The sequence below is a fragment of the Delphinapterus leucas genome, chromosome 8 (genome assembly GCF_059928025.1).
Source record: "Delphinapterus leucas isolate spDelLeu-1000000601 "Yukka" chromosome 8, BTC_Dleu_Yukka2, whole genome shotgun sequence".
Lineage (NCBI taxonomy): Eukaryota > Metazoa > Chordata > Mammalia > Artiodactyla > Monodontidae > Delphinapterus > Delphinapterus leucas.
The window spans coordinates 29,949,956-29,975,567 of record NC_143136.1 but is presented as its reverse complement, the minus strand read 5'-3'; the positions used below and the strand labels follow the sequence as shown (position 1 = coordinate 29,975,567).

Genomic DNA, 25,612 nt, shown 5'->3' with positions numbered 1-25,612 from the left:
TTCATATTCGTTTGGTTTATGTAATTGTCAGAAGAGAAATGTCTTTTGTTTCAGAGGCTGTATTAGTTGCTATTTTGTTTTTTAGCAACTTTGTTGGATAAATTACTTTAAAATCTGCCTCTGTGGATTAAGCAGAAAATAAATGTAGTATCTTTACTCTCATGCTAGAGAATAAGATGTTATATATGACACTGAGAGCTCACATAATCTGGGATTTTGTGTAGAAACATAATGGGAAAATTAATAAGCTTTGTTAAAGTATAGTAAATATACTATAGTAACAACTTAGAAATAGTAATTTGTCTTTATAAATTGAGTACTGTATTCAATACTGAATCACTTTCTGATAACTCTTAACAACTTAGAAAATCAATAAAAAATGTAGTCATCTAGGCTTCAAATACTGGCAACACACTACTCTTTTCGAAGATGCATAGGTCTCAGAGAAAGACAAATACTGTATGATATTATATATATCCACGTATATGTGGAATCTAAAAAATAAACTAGTGAATATAACAGAAAAGAAACAGACTCATAGATAAAGAGAACAAACTAGTGGTTACCAGCGGGGAGAGGGAAGAGAAGAGGGGCAAGATAAGGGTAGGGAATTAAGAGGTACAAACTGCTATGTATAAAATAGATAAGCTACATGGATACAACACAGGGAATATGGCCAATATTTTATAATAACTATAAATGGAATATACCCTTTAAAAATTGTGAATTGTACTGTGTTGAACACCTGAAACTTACATTGTGCCTCAACTATTCCTCAATTAAAAAAGAAAAGAAGATTCAGAGGTCTCATTTTATTCCAGGCTCATTGATTGGTTCAGTAGCTCATGGTAGCCTTGTCTGTTTTCACAATTATTAGAAATATGAGTGGGTAGGACCCAAGAATGAATTTCTGGTCTCTGATATTATCATAGCTATTTTCCTTATGGTAATAAGGAATTACTGTGCTTTTGCCATTTTTGTTTTTTTCCAGTTTGAGTGTTCAAGGACAATAGCCATCTGACTTTGGTTATTCAATATGCAGAACAGACAAGGATATTGCAGCTATTGCTGTGTGCCCTATAATAACCTGGAACAGGTGAGAAGATCCTATTACTATGGTTATACCACAAAGGACCTAGTCGTAACTTTCCCTTCTTTTACGTTTAATTAAATTCATTTATTCCTGCATTGAACAGGCTATATTGAGAATCTACTAATGGGCAGATACTGTTTAAGTTTCTAGGGATATGGCCATGAACAAAATCAGTTTCCTTTATTCATGAAGCTTATACTTTAGTGCAGTAAGACAGAAAGTAAGTAGTCATATAAGTTTAGTACATAGTATGTCAGATTGTGATAAATGTTATGAGGAAAATAAAATAGGGAAGAGTGTGCAATTTTAGGTAGAGTGGCCAGGTAAGGTTAAGGAAGTGACATTTGAGTTGAGATTTGAATGAAATGCAGGGGCCAGGCTTGCTTATATCTGGGGGAAGAATTTCTGGGTAGAGGGACAGGAGAGCAAGGATAGAGACCCTGAGGCAGAAGAGTGGTTAGCATGCTAACTAAAAGCCAGGAGGCCGATGTGGCTACAGTGGAGGTCAGGTGGGGGGTGGAAGTTAAGTGACAGGTGAAGAATTCAGAGCATTAGATTTTGTAAGTCATTGTAAGACAAGGTAAGGACTTTGAATTTTATGCTTTGATGCACAAAAGTTTAAATTTTTGCTATAGTTGAATTTGTCTTATCTTCTTTTGTTACTTGTGTTTTTGGTGTCATAAAAATTGCCTAAAAAAAAAATTGCCTAATCCAAGTTCTTGAAGATTGATGCCCTGTCTTTTAAAAATACGGCCACATTAGTGGTTAGAACTTCAACATAAGAATTTGGCGGAGGTGGGAGGGGTGGACGCAGTGCAGTCTATAGCATTTATACGGTTTGAGTTTTGGATGTTAAACCAATTTTTCATTCCTGGGATAAATTCCACTTGGTCATAGTGTATAATTCTTTTTATATGTTGCTGGATTTGGCTTGCTAGTATTTTGTTGCAGATTTTTGCATATATATCCATAAGATATATTGTCTGTAGCTTTTTTTTTTTTTTTTTGGCTGTGTTGGGTCTTCATTGCTGCGTGCGGGCTTTCTCTAGTTGCGGCGAGCGGGGTCTACTCTTCCTTGCGGTGCACGGGCTTCTCATTGTGGTGGCTTCTCTTGTTGCAGAGCACGGGCTCTAGGTGCTTGGGCTTCAGTAGTTGTGACATGTGGGCTCAGTAGTTGTGGCACGCGGGCTCAGTAGCTGTGGTGTGAGGGCTTAGTTCCTCTGCAGCATATGGGATCTTCCTGGACCAGGGATTGAACCTGTGCCACCTGCATTGGCAGGCAGATTCTTAACCACTGTGCCACCAGGGAAGTCCTCATCTGTAGCTTTTTTTCCTTGTGATGTGTTTGTTTTTGGTGTCAGGGTAGTACTGACTTCATAGAATGAGTTGAGTAGTATTCCTTTCTCTTCTTTTTGTTGGAAGAGTTTGCGAAACATCAAGTATGGAGATTTTGAAATAAGTATTCATGGTAATAGTAGCTGCAGCTTTCTGACCAGGATTGTTAACTTAGAAGATTCTCAAGTTTTTCTTCAGCTGTGGAATTGTCTCATAGGTGAAGCAATCATATAATGAAGCTTCTGCTAGTGCTAAACTGTTTGATCTTTGATGATATCTAAGACAAGTTTATAATATATAAAAATTATGCTGTTTAGTAGCATTTGTTTTGTTTAATGATCTAATAGTAAACACTTAAATTCATACTAGGAAGAGTTTTTATTATTGTGATTTCTACATCTCTGCCTTTTTAAAAAAGAAATAATTTTTAATGCTGGTTATAAACATGAGGAGGCAGATAATAAATCTCAAGTTCTCTTCAATATTTCTCTCATGATTGAGAAATTATATCATCACTTGAATGGAAAATTATTTGTTGATCTTTTGCTAGTGATAAAACATGTTTATGCTTTAACTACAAGTTCTAGTCAATAAGCATTCAGTATAATTTTTTTGCTTAAGGTTTAGAATAATAATTTTTAGACATTTGGATACTCCTGTACTAAACTGACATTTAAAAAGATTCTGTTGATGATAGCTGAGGTAACTTGTACTAGCTATAAAAGCTCGAAAAAAATACACACACACACATATATATATATATATATGATTCAAAGCTTTGGTGAACTACTAAGGCAGTGAAGACATATGGGGCCCAGATCTAGCTGAATATTGATCAGAATATTCAACAGAAATAATGGAAGCCAAAGGAAAGAAAACAACTGCCAGCTTAGAATTCTATACTCAGTAAATAAGGTGAAATAAAATATTTTCAGGAAACAAAAATTAAGGGAATTTATCACCAGCAGACACTTACTAAAGGAAGTACTAAAAAGAGTTTTTCAGGTAGAGGGAAAATGATTCCAGCTGGAAGCTCAGAGATACAGGAAGGAACGAAGAGCAATGGAAAGGTATATAGGTGGGCAATGTAAATGAATAATATCTTGTGAAATTAACAACAGTGGCATATAAATTGGAAGGGGAGTAAATTGAGCTAATACCTAAGGACCTTGCATTGTTCAAGAAGAGAGTGGGGACTTCCCTGGTGGTCCAGTGGTTAAGACTTGGCACTTCCAGTGCTTCCAAGGCAGTGGGTGCAGGTTTGATCCCTGGTCAGTAGAACAAAGATCCCACAAGATCCCACATGCCGTGAGGCATGGCCAAATTAAAAAAAGAGAGAGAGAGAGTAAAAGTAACAAGTACTTTTGATCAGTCAGCGTTGCATGTTATAGTCTGTTACCACTAATAGACTAGGAAAAAGTCTATATAAAATATAGATCTTTGTAGTCTATATAAAATTGGAATAATAAAAAGTAGTCCACAAGAAAATAAGAAAGCAGAGAAATAGGGACACTGTGTAGGCAAGAATAGAATAATAAAACATTTAAAAATAAAAACAAGAATTAACTACAAATGTATCAGTAATAAATTAAGTGAAAATAGATGATGCTTGAATTAAACTATATTCAGTATTTTATCAGAGGTCCTAGTCAGGGAAATAAAGAAAGAAAAAGAAAAGAAAATGATAAAGATTAGAGAAGAAGAAATAAAACTGTTAGTATTTGTATACAGTATGATTGTGCACAAAGAAAATCCTAAAGATATTTAGATGAACTATTAGAATTGATAAGTGATTTTTAAAAACCTTTGGGCCAACATAAAAATAAATTGTCTTCTTAGAGTAAATATATATATGTATAGCAATCTGCTGTACACATAAAACTGACATAACATTGTAAGTTAACTATACTTCAATAAAAAATAGTTAGAAAAAAAGAATAAAAAAATTGTCTTTCTATATATAAACACCACATAGAAGATGAGATTTGAAGAAGATATTTACAACAACATCAAAAATCATCAACTTTTAAGGAATATGTGTAAAAAATACGTATAAGATTTTTGTACAGAAAACTATAAACATTGAGAGAAATTTAAGAAAAATTTAAAAATTAAATGCACACACATACACAAAAGAAAGTGAAAAGGCAAGCCACAGAGAGGAAGATGATACAGATCTTCCTCAACTTATGATGGGATTACATCCTGATTGTAATTTGAAAATATCTTAGGTTGAAAATGCATTTAACACACCTAACCTATTGAATATCATAGCTTACCTAGCCTACCCTAAAATTACTCAGAACACTTCATCAGCCTACAATTGGGCAAAATCATTTATGCAAAGCCTATTTTATAATAATTGAGTAGCTCATGTAATTTATTGAATACTGTACAGAAAGTGAGAAACAGAATGTTTTTTGTTTTTTTTTTGCGGTACGCGGGCCTCCCACTGCTGTGGCCTCTCCCGTTGCGGAGCACAGGCTCCGGACGCGCAGGCTCAGCGGCCATGGCTCACGGGCCCAGGCCGTGGCCCGAACCCGTGTCCCCTGCATCGGCAGGCGTACTCTCAACCACTGCGCCACCAGGGAAGCCCCCTTATGGTTTTTAGATGCATATTTAGAATTGCTTTATAGAAAGGGTATATTAATTTATACTTCTACTAGGTGTATAATGAATTTATATTGTGACATTCTCACTACTAGTGAGTATTACCCATTTAAAAATATTCATTTTCTTTTTACTTTATAGCATATATCCAGTGATCAGCACAGGTACTTGACCACACAGAGTAGACAATGGATGGCTACCACTAGTTTGATGGATCGTTTCTTGCAGGATGTTCTGAGGCACCACCCATATCGTTATCAAGAAAGCAGGTAAAGTAACTGAGTGGAATAATATTAGCACAGAGTTAGTTATATGTTACAGTAAGTGTTTGTGTTAATTGTTCTAATACTTCCTAAAGTGAACCTTTGAATCAAGGAATATAACGTGAAATTTTATCTAGTAACTTACCTTTGCAATTATTTAAAAATTTTTCCTAGCTTAGGTAAGAAATTTCACTCTAAAAGTTATGGACTACACTGTGCTTTTTCTAAAGAAAAGTCTTAGGCCAATAAATAATTATATATCATTAAGGTGTTTTGTAAGGATGTCACAGGATTAAACACGGTAAAAAGGTGGGAACAAACATAACTTTTACGAGATTAGTAACCAGAAAGTTGGTGACAGTAGCCAAGTAAGGGTGGTTAAGGTAAAAACTAAGTTAACTCCACATTAATGGAACTATTTGCTATTTTGTCAAATAGAATTAGCTCTTTTTATAATTTGTCAGTATCTTGATAGCTTACTCTTGTATTAATTTATTTTGGTTTTAGTAAAAATAAATATTTTGATAACATTTAAAAAAGTTAATGTCCTATGTTAAAGAAGAACTTTGGTAGAAAATCAGATTATGTACTCTGGTGAGTTTGCAACTACAGCTATACAAGATAAGGCAAAATAGATCATTAGCACATCTGTGCAGAATTAGTTGAGTTCAGCACTAGCAGCAGAAAAAAGGATAAACTTCTTGAACGCTTTGCAAGTCACCAACCTAGAACTTAGTAAATGGCGAAAAAGTTTTAATGGGAAAAAGTCAGGAAAAAAATATTTGGTTTTCGTAGAGAATGAACTTGAGGACATGGGGAGGGAGAAGGGGAAGCTGGGACAAAATGAGAGAGTAGCATGGACATATGTACACTACCAAATGTAAAATAGATAGCTAGTGGGAAGCAGCCACATAGCACAGGGAGATCAGCTCGGTGCTTTGTGACCACCTAGAGGGGTGGGATAGGGAGGGTGAGAGGGAGACACAAGAGGGAGGGGATATGGGGATATATGTATACATATAGCTGATTCACTTTGTTATACAGCAGAAACTAACACAACACTGTAAAGCAATTATACTCCAATAAAGATGTTAAAAAAAATTATGTGGTTTCTTAGCTGGTGGAAAGATGGAATTAGCCTATCTTGGGGTCAGTATAAATTACCAGTTTATAGTGTATATAAACAATGCTTCAACAAACATATTTGTACATGCAACTTTTTCTGTGGAGTAGATTCCTAGAATTTGAACTTTGGGGCTAAAGTTTATGGACATTAAAAATATTTTTTATTTTTTAACTTTTCATTTTGGAATAATTACAGGCTTACAAAAATTTAGCTGCAAAACTGGTACAAGGAATTCTTGTGTAACTTTTACCTAGCTTCCCCAAATGTTAAATCTAAAATAACCACAGTACAGTGATCAAATCCATGAAATTACATTGATACCATACTATTTACAGACCTGATTCAGATTTTGTCAGTAGTGTTACTAATGTCCTTTTTTTGGACCAAGATTCCATCCAGGACCACACAGTGCATTGAGTTGTCACAATTCCTTACTTTCCCTTAATCTCGAGTAGTTCCTCAGTCTGTCTTTGATTTCAAGACCTTGATACTTTTTAAAAGAGTACTGGCCAGTTATTTTGTAGGATATTCCTAAATTTGGGTATGCCTGATGTCTTTTCATTTTGTTGATGGTCTCCTTTACTGTGCAAAAGCTTTTAAGTTTAATTAGGTCCCATTTGTTAATTTTTGCTTTTGCTTCTATTGCTCTAGGAGATGGATCCAAAAAAATATTGCTGCGGTTTATGTCAAAGAGTGTTCTGCCTATGTTTTCCTCTAGGAGTTTTATATTATCTGGTCTTACATTTAGGTTTTTAATCTATTTTGAGTTTATCTTTGTATATGGTGTTAGAGAATGTTCTAAGTTCATTCTTTTACATGTAGCTCTTCAGTTTTCCCAGCACCACTTATTGAAGAGACTATCTTTTCTTCATTGTATATTCTTTCCTCCTTTGTCATAGATTAATTGACCATTAATGCATGGGTTTATTTCTTTTTATTTATTTATTTATTTGGCTGTGACAGGTTGTAGTTGCAGCATGTGGGATCTTTCGTTGCAGTGCGTGGGCTTCTCTCTTGTTGTGGCACATGGGCTCCAGAGCACACGGGCTCAGTAGTTGTGGTGTGCAGGCTTAGTTGCCCTGTGGCATGTGGGATCTTAGTTCCCCAACCAGGGATCAAACCCACGTCCCTTTCATTGGAAGGCCAGTTCTTAACCACTGGACCACCAGGGAAGTCTGCGTGGGTTTATTTCTGAGCCCTCTGTCCTGTTCCATTCATCTATGTTTCTGTTTTTGTGCCAGTACCATCCTGCTTTGATTACTGTAGCTTGGCAGTATAATCTGAAGTCAGGGAGTGTGATTCCTCTAGCTCTGTTCTTCTTTCTCAAGATTGTTTTGGGTATTCAGGGTCTTTTGTGTTTCCATACAACTTTTAAAATTATTTGTTCTGGTTCTGTGAAGAATGCCATTGGTATTTAGATAGGGATTGCAGTTAATCTGTAGATTGTCTTGGGTAGTATGGTCATTTTAACAATATTGATTCTGCCAGGAACATAGTGTATCTTTCCATCTGTTTGTGCCATCTTCAGTTTCTTTCATCAGTGTCTTATAGTTTTCTGAGTACGGATCTTTTGCCTCCTTAGGTAGATGTATTCCTCAGTGTTTCATTCTTTTTGATGTGATAGTAAATGGGATTGTTTCCTTAATTTCTCTTGTAGTTCATTGTTAGTGTATAGAAATGCAACAGATTTCTGTATATTAAGTTTCTATCCTGCAACTTTATCAAATTCTTTGATGAGCTCTCGTAGTTTTTTTTGGTGGCATCTTTAGTGTTTTCTATGTATAGTATGTCATCTGCAAACAGTGACAGTTTTACTTCTTCCTTTCCATTTTGGATTTCTTTTATTTCTTTTTCTTCTCTTGTTGCTGTGGGCAAGACTTCTAAAACTATGTTGAATAAAAATGGTGAGAGTGGGCATTCTCGTCTTGTTCCTGATCTTGGAGGAAATGCTTTCAACTTTTCCCTGTTAAGCATGTTGTTAGCTTTGGTTTGTCACATATAGCCTTTATTAAGTTGGGGTATGTTCCCTTTATGCCCACTTTCTGGAGAGATTTTATCATAAATGGATGTTGAATTTTGTCAAAAGCTTTTTCTGCATCTATTGAGATGATCATATGGTTTTTATTCTTCAATTTGTTAATATGGTGTATCACATTGATTGATTTGAGTATATTGAAGAATCCTTGCAGCTCTGGGATAAATCCCACTTGTTCGTGGTGTATGATCATTTTAATGTGTTGCTGGATTCTGTTTGCTGGTATTTTGTTGAGGATTTTTGCATCTATATTCATCAGTGATATTGGTCTGTAACTTTCTTTTTTTGTAGTATCTTTGTCTGGTTTTGGTATCAGGGTGATGGTGGCCTCATAGATTGATTCAGAAGTTTTCCATCCTAACCTTACACCTAAAGGAACTAGAGAAAGAAGAACAAACAAAACCCAAAGTTAGTAGAAGGAAAGAAATGATACAGATCAGAGCAGAAATAAATGAAATAGGGACTTCCCTATACAATATATATTGTATATACATATATATACAATTTATGCAATAAATTATATATAAATTGGTATAGTCTTCCAGGAAATGTCTATCAAGAATTAAAATTTTCTTCTCTAAATGTCTGGTAGAATTCACCTGTGAAGCTGTCTGGTCCTGGCCTTTTGTCTGTTGAGAGTTTTTAAATTACTGATTCAGGGCTTCCCTGGTGGCGCAGTGGTTAAGAATCCGCCTGCCAGTGCAGGGGACATGGATTTGATCCCTGGTCTGGGAAGATCCCATGTGCCGTAGAGCAACTAAACCCATATGCCACAACTACTGAGCCTGAGCTCTAGAGCCCACGAGCCACAACTACAGAGCCCACACACCACAACTATTGAAGCCCCCCACCATAGAGCCTGTGTGCTGCATCTACTGAGCCCATGCACTGCAATTACTGAAGCCCACATGCTGTAGGGCCCGCGTGCCACAACTACTGAGCCCACGTGCTGCAACTACTGAAGCCTGTGCGCCTAGAGCCTGTGCTCTGCAACAAGAGAAGCCACCGCAATGAGAAGCCTGCACACTACAACGAAGAGTAACCCCCACTTGCAGCAACTAGAGAAAGCCCATGCGCAGCAACAAAGACCCAATGCAGCCAAAAAAAAATTAAGAAAATGATATAATAAAAAAAAATGAAATAGAGACTTAGAAAAATAAGAAAAGATCAATGAAACTAAAAGCTGGTTCTTTGAAAGGTAAACGAAATTGATAAGCCTTTAGCCAGCCTCATCAAGAAAAAAAGGGAAAGGGCCCAAATCAATAAAATCAGAAATGAAAAAGGAGAAGTTACAACAAACACCACAGAAATACAAAGGATCATAAGAGACTACTGTGAATAGCTATATGCCAATAAAATGGACAACCTAGAAGAAATGGTCAAATTCTAGAAATGTATCAATACAATCTCCCAAGACTAAACCAGGAAGAAATAGAAAATATGAACAGACCAAATACCAGTAATGAAATTGAATCAGTAATTTTTTTTTTTTTTTTTTGCGGTACGTGGGCCTCTCACTGTTGTGGCCTCTCCCATTGCGGAGCACAGGGTCCGGACGCGCAGGCTCAGCAGCCATGGCTCATGGGCCCAGCTGCTCCGCGGCATGCGGGATCCTCCCGGACCAGGGCACAAACCCGTGTCCCCTGCATCGGCAGGCGGACTCTCAACCACTGCGCCACCAGGGAAGCCCTGAATCAGTAATTTAAAAACTCTCAACAGACAAAAGGCCAGGACCAGACAGCTTCACAGGTGAATTCTACCAGACATTTAGAGAAGAAAATTTTAATTCTTGATAGACATTTCCTGGAAGACTATACCAATTTATATATAATTTATTGCATAAATTGTATATATATGTATATACACCGGTAGTATATGACAGTGCTCATTTCCTGTCACTCTTGCCAACATTGCGATTATCAACCTCTTTCTTTCTCCCTAAAATAATAGGCCAAAAAGTGTCTCTTAATTAACCTTTATTTATTTATGAGTAAAGTAGAATTTCTCTTGCTATATAGTTATTAGAAATATATTTATCCTATGGATTGTTTTTTCATATACTTTGCTTATTTTTCCATTGAATTGTTTGTATATTTTGGGTTTGTATGCAATATTTAGGAATAATAGTTCTTTGTATTTTAAATGTTATTTGTATTTTAAATATCAGAATCTGTCATGTGTTTATCAACTCTGTTATCATGTGTTTATCAACTATATGTTATTTTTTACCATATAGAAAGAAACATTTTGACACAATCTAAGAATTTTTCTTTATGGCTTCTTTCATGTCTTTTTCTTAATTCCATTTTTCTCTTCTTTTAAATATTTTTAATCTTCTTGGAATTTATTTTTATAAGTGGTATATAGCAGTACTTATTTTTTAAATATACTAATTATCTCCACTGATATAAAACATCACCTGTAACATAAAATTCCTGTATTTGTGTGTGTGTATCTACATCTACTTCTATATCTATATATTGGATTTTGAATACCATTTTCTTTCATTGAATGGTTTTAATCCCATGCCAGTGCCACATTACTTATGTTTATAAGCTTTCTGAATTATATAGTTCATCTTTAAAAAATTTCATCTCTCTTTCCCCCCTTGTCTAGACATTGTTGGTTTTTCTATTATTTTAGACTTCTTGAAAATCAGCTCTTGCTTTACTTTTGTTTCCTATTTATTGGTCTTTTTCTTAATTTATATCTTCAAGTTTCCTGAGGTAGGGGGATTTGGTTATTTTTCTGTCTTTTTGAACTAGATGCTCATTTAGTTAATTTCTGTTTACTAATTCTTATTTTAATGGGAAATTTAAAAGTGTGAAGTTTTCATTTTGATCATCTCATAGATTTAATATATAGTTATTTATTTTGTTTGTAGATAGTTTAAAAAGTTTTCCTTTTTAGCATAAGAGTTATATAAAAGAGTGGTTTTAAACCTTTAATGGTTACATTTTTGGAGGCCTTTTTTTGTTGTAAAATTAGTTTAAAATGAGTAGAAATACGGATTGTGATTTAGTTGTTAATTTTATTTATTTATTTAGTTGTTAATTTTAAACCCACATGAATACAGATGAAAATTTTTTGGGATTTCCAACTTGTTTGATTTTATGATTCTGCCTTCCTTTCTTTTCTTAGCCAAATATTACAAAATTAATTTTAATTTGAGACTCTGTCTTCTAGGAATCTTGCCCAGGGTAGGAAGAAAATAACATTTATTATGCATTTAATAAAAATCTTAAACAGATGTTAGAGTATTTTTATGGATTTTTTCCCCCTTGCTTTTTAGATCAATGCAAAATGAGAGACTTCATATGACTACTGTGTCACCTTCTGGAGTGGTTCCGAATGACGATTTTGTTCCTGAAATAATGACTGAGGATGCTACTGGAGTCAGAGAAGAGATGTCTTCCAAGGCTTCTGAACCTGTTGAAGAGCTGTATTCTAAACCTAGTAAATCTCAGGAATATATACAGAGTGTTTCAATTCGGCCATCAGTTATTCAAAAACTGGAGAAAGGACAGCAGCAGCCCTTGGAGTTCATTCATAAAATTGGGAGCCATATGAAAGAATTTAACCCAGTTGGTATTGGTCATGCTACAAATAATAGACAAAACGTAATATATTCATCAGTGGTTTCTAATGCTCCTGTTAGTTGTTTACCTGAAAGTTCTCATGAAAGACCAGTTACAACTAATGCTACTACTGGGTTACCACTAGGATCCCATTTGGATTCAGTTAACAAATGTGACCCAAACAAAGTTGACAAATACTTTAAACAGCTAGACAGGGGCTCTAGAAACCCTGTGCTATCATCCCATCCAGAAACTTCTTCAATAACTTATCAGAAACCTAAAGAATCAAACAGGAAATCTTTATGTATAAATTCAGATAAATTGGTTATACAGGAAGATGTGAAATCTCAGGGTAAAACTTTGTCAACTGGCTCTAAAGTCCATGAATTTGTGGGTGCTGAAGGCTTCTTAAAATTGGAATCTCTTTCCAGATTTACAGTAAACCCAACAGTCAACCTGAATAAAACTGACATGCCTTCTAATAAAGGAATCTTTGAAGATGGCATTCCAAAGCATCATGAGAAATTCTTTCCTAATATGGATCATACCCAAGAAGGAAAGCATTTGGTCTTTAACAAGTCAGCCTTCTTGGAACAGAAGATCTCAGTGAGTTCTGAAATGAAGTTTGCTGGTGGCTATCTTCAGTCAGCATCTGATCACCATGAAGAGGCTGTGCCAGACCTTTGGAAGGAGGAGCAAATTGACCAAGAAGATAAGAACTGTGAATCAAGAGGTTCTGAAATGAGTTCTGATGGCAGTTCCTCTTTTTATTCACTGACGGACCAATCTAAAGTGACTGCCAAAGAAATAAACCTCTTAAAGGAAGTACATGCTGACTTGCAGTATAAGAACAATAAATCTTGTGTTTCTGAAATAAGCTCTGATTATGATGGCTCCCTTCAGTTGACTTCCAACCAAACTCAAGTAATTGTTAAAGACGTAAGTGTTCAGAAGGCAATGCATATTAGGCTGGTTGATGAAAGCTATGAATCTAGTGATTCTGAGATGAATTTTCATGGTGATGCCTCACTTCAGTCAACTGATAACTACCCCCAACAGCGTGAAAAAGAAGTAAACCTTCCCAAGGGGGCACACGTTGGCTTGGTTGATATGAACTATGGATCTGGTAGCTCTGAAATAAGTGCTGATTCTGTTTTCTCACGTCAGTCAGTGGTTGACCAATTCCCAGTGGCTGTCACAGAAACAAAACTCTGGAAGAAGGTTCACATTAGCTTGGTTGATAAGAACTATGGATCGAGTTGTTCTGAAACAAGTTTCGACTGTGATGTTTCTCTTCAGTCAGTAGTTGACCATCCTCAACTGGCTGTCAGAGAAAGAAACCTGGAGCATAGGCTTGTGTATCTGAAAGATAAGGATCGTAAGCCTAGTAGTGCTAAAGCACATCTTGATTGTGATGTCTCTCTTCAGACCATGACTGATGAACCTCAGAGGGCTGTTGAAGAAATCTATCTTCTGAAAGAGAAGAATAACATTGTGGATATGAACTGTGGGTCTCATGGTCCTGAGATGAATTTTCATCTGATGAAAACAGATGCTAAGTTAGTGCCTGACCAATCCCAAGTGGCAGGTAAAGAAGTAAACGCTCAGGAAGTAGCTCTTGACCTGGAGAATAAGAGTGTTAAATCTAGCATTTCTGATCTAAGTTTTGATTCTCATGCTTCTCTTTATCGATCAGCTAATGATCAACCTCAGGGGGATTGTGGTGAAATAAATCTGAAAGCGTTAAGTGTTGATATGGAAGTTAAGAGCTATGGGTGCTCCAGTTCTGAGTTGAGTTTTGATTCCGATCCTCCTCTTATGTCAGTTACTGAGTATACTGAGCTGGATGTTGAAGAAATAAGAAAGAAGCACGTTAACCTGGAAGATGAGAGCTTTGAGTCAATTAGCTCCAAAATAACTTTTGATTCTGATATTCCTCTTCACTCAGTAGTTGACCAATCTCAAGTAGCCATTTATGAGGAGGAGTCTATTGATCTGGGAAATAAGAGTAATGAATCTTGTGTTTCTGAAATAACTTTTGATTCTGATATACCTCTTCATTCAGGGATTTATCAACCTGAAGTAGCTGCTAAAGAAACATTCATTCAGAAAGAAGAGTATATACACTTAGGAGGGAAGGATGATGAACCCACCGGTTCTGAAATAAGTTTGGATTCTTATATCCCTTTTCAGTCAGTGGTTAACCATCCAGAAGAAGCTGTTAAAAAGCTAAATCCTCCAAAAGAAGAGTGGGCACCCTTAGAAAATAAGGAAAATGAACCTTGTGGTTCTGAATTAAGTTTTGATTATGATGTTTTTCGTTCAGTGACTGGATGTTCTGAAGATCCCATTAAAGAAAGAAACCTTCTGAAAGAGGAGATTATACACTTAGAAAGTAAGGGTAATGTACCTGTTGTTTCTGAAAGCAGCATGAAGTCTGATATTTCTTTTCATTTAGTGACTGATCATCCTGGCATAGCTATTAAAGAAGTAAACCAAAAAGAAGAATATGTAAATTTAGCAGATAAAGGTAATGAGTTAAGTGTTTTTGAAACAAGTTTGGATTCCAATATCCCTCTTCAGTCAGTGATTCACAAACCTGAAGTGGTTGTTAAAGAACTATGGCTTCAAAAAGAAAAGCATGCTAAGTTAAAAGGTAAAAGTGCTAAATTCAGTGGTTCTGAAATAAATTTAGATTCTGATTATTCAATGACTGAAACTCAAATAGCTGTTAAAGAAATAGATGTTCAGAAAGAAAAACGTGTTGTTCTAGAGATCAGGAGTGATAAATATAGTGGTTCTGAAATAGCTTTGGACTCTGATGTCCCTCTTCAGTCAATGAATGAAAAACCTCAAATAACCATTTTAAAGGAGGACCATGTTGACCCAGAAGATGAAAGTACTGTACCTAGAGGTTTTGAAAAAAATTTGGGTACTGATACCCCTCTTCATTCAGTCATTGACCAACCTCGACTAGCCCTTTTGAAGGAAAAACATGTGGATCTGGAAGATACAAACAATGAATCTAGTGATGGTAAAATAGCTTTTCATTCTGATGACCCTCTTCAGCCATTGACTGAACAATTTCAGGAAGTGGTTGAAAAAACAAACCTGTGGAAAGAAGAGGATATGGGCCAGAAGAATAAGGTTGATGAACCTAATGCTTCTAAATTAATACATAATTCTGATGTTCCTCTTTTGTCTGTGTCTGATCAACCTGAAGTAGCTGTTAAACGAATAAACATCAAGAACGAAGGTCATGTGTACTTGGAAGATAAGAACAGCCAATATAGTGGTTCTGAAATGAGTTTGAATTCTGATCTCTTGGTTCAGTCAGTAGTTGATCATGCTCAGATAACTATTTTGGAGCAGGAGCATACTGAGCTAGAGGATAAGCACAATCAATCTTGTGGCTCTGAAATAAGTTTTGATTCTGTTGATCCCCTTCAGTCAGTGGCCAACCAGCTTAGAGAAACTGTTAAAGAAGTAAGCCTTTGGAAGGATGAAGTTGACATGGAAGATAAGAGAGATGAATCTAAGTGTTTTGAAATTGTGTATGATTCTGATGTCCTTTTTCAGTCAGTGGCTGGCCAAACTAAAGTTAAGGAGATCAACCTTTGGGAGGAGGATGTTGACTTGGAAGATAAGGTGGTCAAACCTAGTGATTCAAAAATAAATTTTGTTTCTGATGAACCTCTTCAGTCTGTGGCTAATGAAATTCAAGAGGCTATTCCAGAAATAAATCTTCTGAGGGAGGGACATGTTTGTCTGTGTACTAAGAGCTATGAACCCAATGATTCCGAAGTCATTTATGTTTCAAATGCCCATCTCCAATCAGTGGTTGAGCAACCACACATATTGGAAGAGCAGAAAGCCAGTTTGGAAGATAAGAGCAATGATCCTTGTGGTCCTGAAATAAGTTTTGTTTCTGATGATCCCCTTCAGTTAGTGACTAGACCGCTTCAAAAAGCTGTTGAAGAAATAGGTCTTTGGGAGGAAGGCCATGTTTACCTGGAAAATAAGAGATATAAACTAGGTGATTTTGAAGTAAGTTATGATTCTGATGTTGACTTCATAGCTGGGCATTCTCCTGTGGCTGTCAAAGAAATAAACTTGCAAGAGAAGGATCATGACCTTCATAAGAACTGTGAATTTAGTGTTTCTGAAATAAAATGTGATTCTGGTGTTCATCTTCAGTTAGAAGTTGACCAACCTCAAGTGGTTTGCAAAGAAGTAAACTTTCAGATGGAAAAGCATCTTGGCATGGAAGAAAGAGTCAGTGAACCTAGTGATTCTGAAATAATGTGTGATTCTGATGTTCCTCTTCAAATAGTGATAAACGAACTTCAAGTGTCAGACAAAGAAGCAGATCTTCAGAAGATGCTATTTGTGGACCTGATGACCAGTGATAACGATTGTGAAATGATTTCAGATTCTGATGTCCATTTTCAGCCAGTGATTGACTCACCTCAGATGACTGTCAATGAAATCAGCTGTATAAATGAAGAAAGTTTTGTTCCAGAAGATGAGAACTGTGACTCTTCTGATTCTGAACTAGGATATCCTCAATCAGTGACAAACCATTCCAAAAAGACCTTTAAAGTAGTAAACCAGAAGCAAGACTATATTATTCTGGAAGAGACAAGCTGTGAGCCTTATATTTCTGAACTAAATTTTCAAATTGATGCCTCTCATCAGTCCATGACTTCCCAGTCACAAGAGCCTAGGAAAAAAAAGGCCAAATATATTGACCCCAAAGATAAGAGCTGTCAATCTAATCATCCTAAAAGAAATTTTGAACGGGAGGAGACTTCTCAGCCAGTGACTCAGCAACGCCAGAAGGCTAACAAAGGAGTCAACCTTTGGAAAGATGTCGAAAATATTGGCCTAAAAGATAAGAACTGTGAATCTAGTGTTTCTGCAGTGGATTGTAATGAGTCTCCTGAGTTGGTGATTCATCAAATGCCTGATAAAGAAAACCTTTTGAAGTTAAAACATACCGATCTAAAAAGTATGAGCTGTGAACCTTGTGGTTCTGGGATGAATTTTCAATGTGATCCCTCTCTTCAGTCTGACAATGACCAGCCTCAAGAAGCTGTTAATAAAATAGACCTATTTGAGAAGATGTCTTTTGACCTGAAAGAAACAAACCATAATTCCCATTCAGGCTCTGTTCCCATGGTTGATTCTATACGGAACCTGGAAAAAGCAAAGGAAGTCACAGAAGATGATCCTGATGAACCAGTTCTTGAAGGCTTGCCTCATGTCCCTCCTTCATTTGTGGGGAAAACGTGGTCTCAGATAATGAGAGAAGGTGATGTGAAAATTAATGCTCTCATGAAGGAATTTAAGAAAGGTCGTTTCCACTGTTACTTTGATGATGACTGTGAGACCAGGAAAATTAAAAAAAAAAAATCGAATGAAGGAAAAAAGGTTACCTGGAGTGACCTCAATCAGGACACTACATCAATTCAAGTTCTTTCGGATTGTGATGATAATGCAGGTGGTATTTCAGATGTTGATGACTTTTCAGTGGCCTTAGATAAACCTAGCCATTATCCTTCAGCAAAGAAGCATTTTGAACAAACATGCCGAGTGGCTTCTCCATGCCAGGCTATAAAAGTCAGCCATGGAACTCAAACCAATCTTGCAAGTCACCCAGGGACAAAAAGAAGAATAACTGGACAAGAGAAAGACTCTCCAGTAAGGAAGCGTTTACTTTTACAGAATGACAGAAAAACAAGAAAGAAAGTAAAAATTGGAAAAGTTGAATTTCCTGAGTCCTGTATTACAGTTTTGAAGCCTTTGCAACCAAATGCCTTAATTTATGTTCTTTCTTCAAATATTAAGCTGAAGAAAGGTGAATCCAACAACTTCTCTAAACGGAGGCATGGTAGTAGAAATAATTGGGATCTTAGCATACAGTACAAATTTAACCAGAGTTCCTTTAATTGTTATGACCCATTGAATAAACAGATTGTAATTGATCCTTCTTTGAACATAGAAGTACCAGGGCCTGACAAGAATAACTGTGTGGAAATTCATTTTAGCCACCTAAATTCTAATGCAGGAGATGATGATACTTATGTACAAAGCTCTGCTTCAGCACCTTTTATGACAGTGTCAGTAGGACGTGAATTAATGGCACATCAGGAGGCCAGTGAATCTGTGTTTCTGGAAAAATCCAAGATTTTGAATTCTAGTGAGGTTTCAAAAGAAAGTAATTTCCAGTCAACTCTTTTAAATCATGATGTTGCCAAAATTTCTCTGAAATCAATTAGAAATAAGTTTTTGGAAAGTAAAAGGAAAATTCAGAGAAGGAAGGTGACAACTAATAATAAGCCAGGTTTTCCCAAAGAAGATTGTAGACCAGTTATTCCCCAGCAAAAAACCAGAATTGCTTCAGAAAAACGGTCCATTTGGATTCAGACCAAACTAAGTGATATAATTAAAAAGTATATTCCAAAATACTCTGTGTTTTTGCGTCACAAATATTGGTCCAGGAGCACTTTCGTTAGGATGCATCTTAAGAAGAAAAAATCTGATGTCAGTAGGTTAAAGAAGGCAAAGAGACCAGCTAAAATTCTTTCAAATGCCTCGATTCCATCAGCTGGAGCTGAAGAGCAGTCAGGAGCTATAGCAAGCTCTTCTCCCAAGCAACCTGTGCGGGGCTCTTCTGTCGTTGCAGGAAGTAAGAAGAATGGTAATAAAAAACGCCCTAGAAGACAACAGAGAAAACCTTCTAGACCTGTTAGAACATATGCTTTGAGAAGTTTGTATTCTGGTGTACCATATTCTGATAGAATGAGGACACGGCTCTCTAACAAATTGTGAGGTAATGAGGTAAACTAGAGGTGTTTCTATTAAGGGCTAGTTGAGGATTCAGTACTTCAATTGAAAATATATTTGGTACCTAGTGTACATAGCTTTCCTAACTTTGGTGAAAAAAATGCACCTTCAACTATTTTGCTATAGACTTATTTTTCAGAACTTTTATATTAATTTAAAGTTAGTGTTTAGGGTCCTTTTTTTTTCAAATTAAAAAACTTCCTTTGTCCATTTGCTGTGGAAAAGCTTCATCTTAATTTATATCACATAATTTAGCACAGTATATACAACTTTCTCCCTCAAATCATGTCCCTCTTATTTATTTTTTATGATTGTATCTCTCATGTCAGCAGGTTATATTATTGCAAAAATGGATGTGGCAAACATAAAATGCTTTTACTTTTTAAAAATTGGAACAAATGAATATGTAGTTATTTTCTGTGTGTTTTAGAGTGGCATTGTCAATATCATATCCTAACTGGATAATTAAAAAGAAGAAACTCTAATAGATTATCTCAGCTTTTGAGTGGGATTAACCTAAATAATCACACACAAAATATAATTTATCTTTCTTTTAAAAGCATTCCAGAGAATGAGATTTCATAAACTTTAATCCAGTTTAAAAAACTGCCTGGTGATTTTACATACATAACACAAACTCTTCCTTCTTCATTTAAACTGAATCTGCAGGTATCTAACTTTCCTCATTTGGACACATGCGTACATGCAATCTCTGCAGGTTTTTCTTTAGCATTATTAGACCTTAAGGGGAAAATGATCTTGCCAGTGTGATTATGCTTTTCTACCACCTTTTTTCCCCTCCACCTGAAGGGTTGGTGGTTTAATGTGAGAATCCAGTTATCTTATGGCCTTATCTCTTAAAAATATTTTAGATGTTTCCATATCCTTTTTAATAGCTTGAACTGAAATGACTGGTTTGGTAATTTGGGCAGATCATTAATTGTTGTTATTAATAAGTTATAATCTTAATAATTCAAAAGATCTAATAAAAACTGATAACTTAAGTGGCGGCCCATTTTGCAAGTGAAAAACTGAATTTGTGCATTGGTTTGGCTTTACTTCAATTTGCTAACTGATTTTGGTAGTTCACATAAAAATGTCAAGATATGCAGTTTAGGTCTGAGGTACTCAGAAAATCTTTAGATCCTTTATTCAGGGATACTGGTTGAGCTGGTACAGATAATTATCCTGTTAAGCCAAGGATCCTGGATCCTTTTCTATCACTGATGTTAAAGGGAAACATGAATTTCAGCTACTACATTGTATAAACCATATTTTATTGAAACTAGATCAGTGTACCATGATTTCAGAGATAAAAATTTGTTATCTTAGAATTAAGTATAGTGTAACAGTTGGTTTCTAAATGTAGTTTTATTTCAGGGGCCATTATTGAACCTGTGGGTATGTTATGGTGTAATGTTGTAATTTCTGTACTTGTAAATTTAAAACAGTAATGATATTGAAAAAAATGGACAAATGTTTATATTTTTAGTTCCAAAGCAACTTCAACTTTGCCTCATATACAAATATTTTAATTTTCTTTCTTAAAATATCTGTAAACCACTAGTTTAATCCTCCAATCTGAATTTAGAAAGAAAACTGTCCTACTGATTAGGAAGTAAACAAGCAGCTAATTCATAAAAATATTCTCTTTGTGGGTATTGTTTTTTTTTTCCTTGTGAAGTAGACACGTAATTCCCTTGAGTATTGTTGGTAGGCATTCTGCCATCTTTTAGTGTCAGTTTAAAAGCAAGAGATCATACGGAAAAAACGTACCATGTAATTATGATGTATCATATCTATTGTGATTACATCGTGCACAGAGAATAGTTCTTATAATTCAAGTGATAAAAACTTGAAAAAAAATACCACCTTTTTCACATTGGAAACTTCCAAGTACCATTTTTTTTTTAGAGGAAAAGGTTTATATCTGAATTATATTAAAGTATAAAATAGTCCTGATGATTTTTTTTAAACATTTTGGAAATGTTTACTAAGTTCCTATAATCATTATTATTTTAGACAGGCTTGAAAACTTGAAATTGTAAAAGTTATAATTGAAATTAAATAAATAGTGAATAACTTTCAGAATTTGGTAGGATACAAGAGTGCCCCTTTGTCAAAATTTGTTTTGGCTTAATTTGCATATTAGGTAAAAATTGGATGTTTTTTGTGTATTCAAGTATGCATTAAATTCTTTCAATAGTAAAAAATCAAATTATAACCATAGTGAATATTTTTATTAATCTTGTCCTTGTTCAGTATCTTGCATAGATGTTTACTATAATTGTTCCAAATTGTGCAGTATGTAGACAACGTTGTGTGAAGTGTGTTTTGGATTTGTGCATTTAACTTTTTTGTGTAACTAGGGCTCTGAGTGACAGGTTTTTTTGCTAAAGAGAAACTATATTTAAATATTCAAATAATTATATATTTCCATGTAAAACTAATGTGAAGAGTAATGTATTTTTTATAATGCAATTTAAAGAGTAAGTTTGTTTTCAAAGTTATCAAGATAAAATTGATCAAAGAATTGAAATTTGCCTCTACTTTCTCTTCATGTTAGGAACTTTATCTGGGAATACTTAAGGAATCATAGATTAATGAAAACAGAAGTTCATTTTATAAATGGTCCTAGAGATAATAAATAGGGAAATATAAATGTTGATGCTGGTGAGAAAATAGTTTAACCAAAGATATGCAGGTTATGTTCAATGAAGTAGTTATTTCAAAGGATTAAAATTAAACAACTGTTTCTTTGGTGGAGTGGTGGGTTAGCAACTTTTTACTTTGTATACCTGTATTGGAAGAGTCAGTGAACAGGACTGAGTTCAGGAGGCAGTATCTATATCATTATTTGACACCTACTGGAAGAGAGAACTTTGGTGCCTCCAATACCATAGCGTATGTTTTAAAGAACGAGAAAACATGGAAGAGTGTATCTGTGTCAGTGAGGTCAGTGCCTTTGGCCTCAGCAGTATTGACTTCTAGAGTTTTTTGGTCCAGGATTATATTGTTAAGATGAACAACAGACTTCTCTTTATATAAAAAAGTTAATAGAGTAAAAATGTAAGATGGAAGCTCATTTTCAATAAAGGACTTTTATGTATAGAAAAAAATGTGGAAATATGTGAAAAATCATGTAATTAGGAAATTACACATCAAAATGTCAACGTAAGAAGATTACAGGCTGAGGAGGAGTCTCAACATTTCCTTATACTTCATTGAGACCGTAAATAGTAGGGAAGTAACAGTATATTTAATGTTTCCTTTGTTCTTCTTATACTTGATTGTACAATACATATTTAAAAATTTCTCCCAAAGTATTTTAAATTATTTACCTTGACTAAGGAGTTGTCTAGGATGAACTATAGTTTGCTGCTGAATCTTTGAAGCATGAACTTTCACTTTTCTCTATGTTTATAATTTATTACATGCATGTTGCTTTTTTCATGCATTTTATTTTCTGAATTTTTAAGCTGGACATGTATGTGTACATGTTGAGCCCTCACTAAGTACCAGGCATTGTTCTAGACTTTTAACCTGTATTATCTCATTTGATTTTCAAAGAGCCCGTTTGAGTTAGGCACTATAGTTGTGACTAAATAGTGGATGAGAAAATTAAGGCATAGAGCCTCAATTTTGGGATTACAAATGAATGTTGACTGTAATCAAATGGGGACTACAGATAATCCCCATTCCCATCCCCAGTCCCAGGCCACCCCTAATCTACTGTCTGTCTTTATAGTTTAGCTTTTTCTGGACATTTCATATAAATGGCATCATACAATATGTTGTCTTTTGTGTCTGACTTTTTTCATTTCCCAAAATGTTTTGGAGGGTCATTCATGTAGCATGTATCAGTATTTTCTTCTTTTTTAAATTGCTGAATAGTACTTATAATTAGTTTTTAATGAAGCTGGTAACAGAACACTGGTCTTCTGATGACAAATATGATAAAAACTGTTAGGTTTGAGGCTAGATGTTCCTTTATGCCTCTCATACCTGTTATCCTCGATCACTACCCCAAATCCACGACCACCTGGATATCTGCCTTTGTGAGTGCTCTTATTGCATACTTGAATGCTTTATGCTTCCTCTGTCTTTGACTCTTATTTCCTTTAGTGACCATCTTGGCATTCTTTTCACTGTGCTTTGTGAATTTTCATTTTCAGTGTCAACACATTACTCTGTGTTCCCAATCCTTTCATTTTGAATTGCTTGCAAGTGATCAAACTGAGATTCATATTCAAGTTGCCTATTATTCTAACCTACATGAGCAGTAAAGCCAGGAATTGTTGATGATGTACAGGTCATAGTGAAAGTTCTGGTTTAAAATTACTGTACTACATAACCACAGTGTACATCATCAAAATCAGGAAATCAATATTGATATAATACAACCCTCTACTCCACAGGCCTTGTTTGGATTTTACAGATTGTTCCAAAATATTCTCTATAGGTCCAGGATTAAATTCAGGATCACATACTGTCGTGATTCTAGTTTCCTTCAGTATGGAGCCGTTCCTCAGCCTTTATTTTTTATAACTTGACATTTTGAAGTGTACAAACAAGTTTCTTTGTGGAATGTCCCTCAGTTTGAGTTTGTGTGATGTTTCTTCATAATGCTTTTCTTTGCGGGGGCAGGGCAGAAATTCTGTGGACTTCTCAGTGTATCATAACAGAAGCCATGTGATGTCAATTTGAATAAATGTGGTGATTGAAGATATCCAGTTTTTGTTCATGCTTTAGACTAAAAGCTTTTAATAATCTGAAATGGGGGCTCTTATAGAGGGTAAGATGAGTTATCAACAAATAGTTACATTTTTTCATAACCGAGCTTTGAGGCAATTGTAACTGTGAATATTTTATCTGTTATGTTTATCATCTACCCGATCATAGATAAGACAGTTACTTATTCATACATTTAACAAATATTACTTAGACCCCTACTATGTGCCTTGCCCTATGGTGGGTGCCGAGGATCCAAACATCAATCAAACAGGTCTCTAGTTGCTAACTTTCATTACTGATATGAGTGAAAGACAATTTCAATAGTGGTAAGTCTGGAATTACAACATAATTCTTAGGCTTTCAAAAGATCATTAAAAAACCTGTATCGATAACACAAGATACTGCTGTTTGGCATTGAAAAATTCCTCAACTTTCTACATCGAGGCCCATTGCAAGGCATTTCTCATGATTACCTGGAAAGATTGTTTTCCTGTGTTTGCATTATTATGAACAGTCTGTCCTGTGTTGGTTTGACGCACCAGGATGAAGTGTTATATAGACTCAGTTACCCATCTTAATCACAGCACAAAAATGACTTCCTAAGGGAAAGTTGATATCTTCATCAGATGCTTATTTAAAAAAATTTTTTTTAAAGTTAATTGAAGTATAGGTGGTTTATAATATTATGTTAATATACAGCATAGTGATTTAGTATTTTTGCAGATTACATTCCATTATAGGTCATACAAGATAATGGGTATAATTCCCTGTGTTATATAGTACATCCCTGTGGCCTTTTTTTTTTTTTTTTTTTTTTTTTTTTTTGTGGTACGCGGGCCTCTCACTGTTGTGTGGCCTTTCCCGTTGCGGAGCACAGGCTCTGGACGCGCAGGCTCAGCGGCCATGGCTCGCGGGCCTAGCCGCTCTGCGGCATGTGGGATCTTCCCGGACCGGGGCACGAACCCGCGTCCCCTGCATCGCCAGGTGGACTCTCAACCACTGCGCCACCAGGGGAGCCCCTATCTATTTTATATATAGCAGTTTGTATTTGTTAATCCCATACCTCTAATTTATCCCTCCCCACTTGCCTCTCCCCTTTGGTAACCACAAGCTTGTTTTTATATCTGTGAGTCTGTTTCTGTTTGGATACATATATCTGTATTATTTTTTAGATTCCACATATGTGATATCATACAGTATTTGTCTTTCTCTGTCTGACTTATTTCACTAAACATAATGTTCTCTAGGTTCATCTGTGTTGCTGCAAATGACAGTATTTCATTCTTTTTAATGGTTGAGTAATATTCCATTGTATATATCTACCACTTAAAAAATTATTTTTTGGCTGCATTGGGTCTTTATTGCTGCGCATGGTCTTTTTTTAGTTGTGGTGAGTGGGGGCTACCCTTCGTTGCAGTGCGCAGTTCTCTTCTAATTGTGGTGGCTTCTCTTGTTGTGGAGCATGGGCTCTAGGTGCGCGGGCTCAATAGTTGTGGTGCACGGGCTTAGTTGCTCCATGGCGTGTGGGATCTTCCCGGACCAGGGCTGGAACCCATAGGCCCTTGCATTGGCAGGCGGATTCTTAACCACTGCGCCACCAGGGAAGCCTTATACCACATCTTATTTATCCATTCATCTATTGATGGACGTTTAGGTTGCTTCTCTGTCTTGGCTGTTGTAAATAGTGCTGCTATGAAGATTGAGGTGCACATACCTCTTCGAATTAGTGTTTTCATTTTCTTCAGATATATGCCCAGGATTGGAATTGCTATATCATATGATAGTTCTGTTTTTAGTTTTTTGAGGGAACTCTGTACTGTTTTCCATAGTGGCTGCACCAATTTATATTCCCACCAACAGTGTACAAGGGTTCCCTTTTCTCCACATCTTCTCCAACATTTATTATTTGTAGATGTTTTGGCGATAGCCATTTTGACAGGTGTGAGGTAATTCTCATTGTGGTTTTGATTTGCACATCTCTAATAATTA

At 35.6% G+C, this 25,612-nt stretch overlaps 1 protein-coding gene across 1 annotated transcript in view; it reads left to right on the top strand.

Moving 5' to 3' along the window:
• The window catches only part of ZDBF2 (zinc finger DBF-type containing 2), a 31,034-nt gene extending 6,603 nt beyond the window's left edge, over nt 1-24,431 (top strand). Inside the window, exons 3-5 of the mRNA XM_089916474.1 lie at nt 992-1,096; nt 5,180-5,307; nt 11,755-24,431. Coding sequence (XP_089772600.1) covers nt 1,037-1,096; nt 5,180-5,307; nt 11,755-18,874 — 7,308 coding nt within the window. The 5' untranslated portion in view covers nt 992-1,036 and the 3' untranslated portion in view covers nt 18,875-24,431. The remainder of the gene's footprint in view (nt 1-991; nt 1,097-5,179; nt 5,308-11,754) is intronic.
• Nucleotides 24,432-25,612: the final 1,181 nt, after the last annotated feature.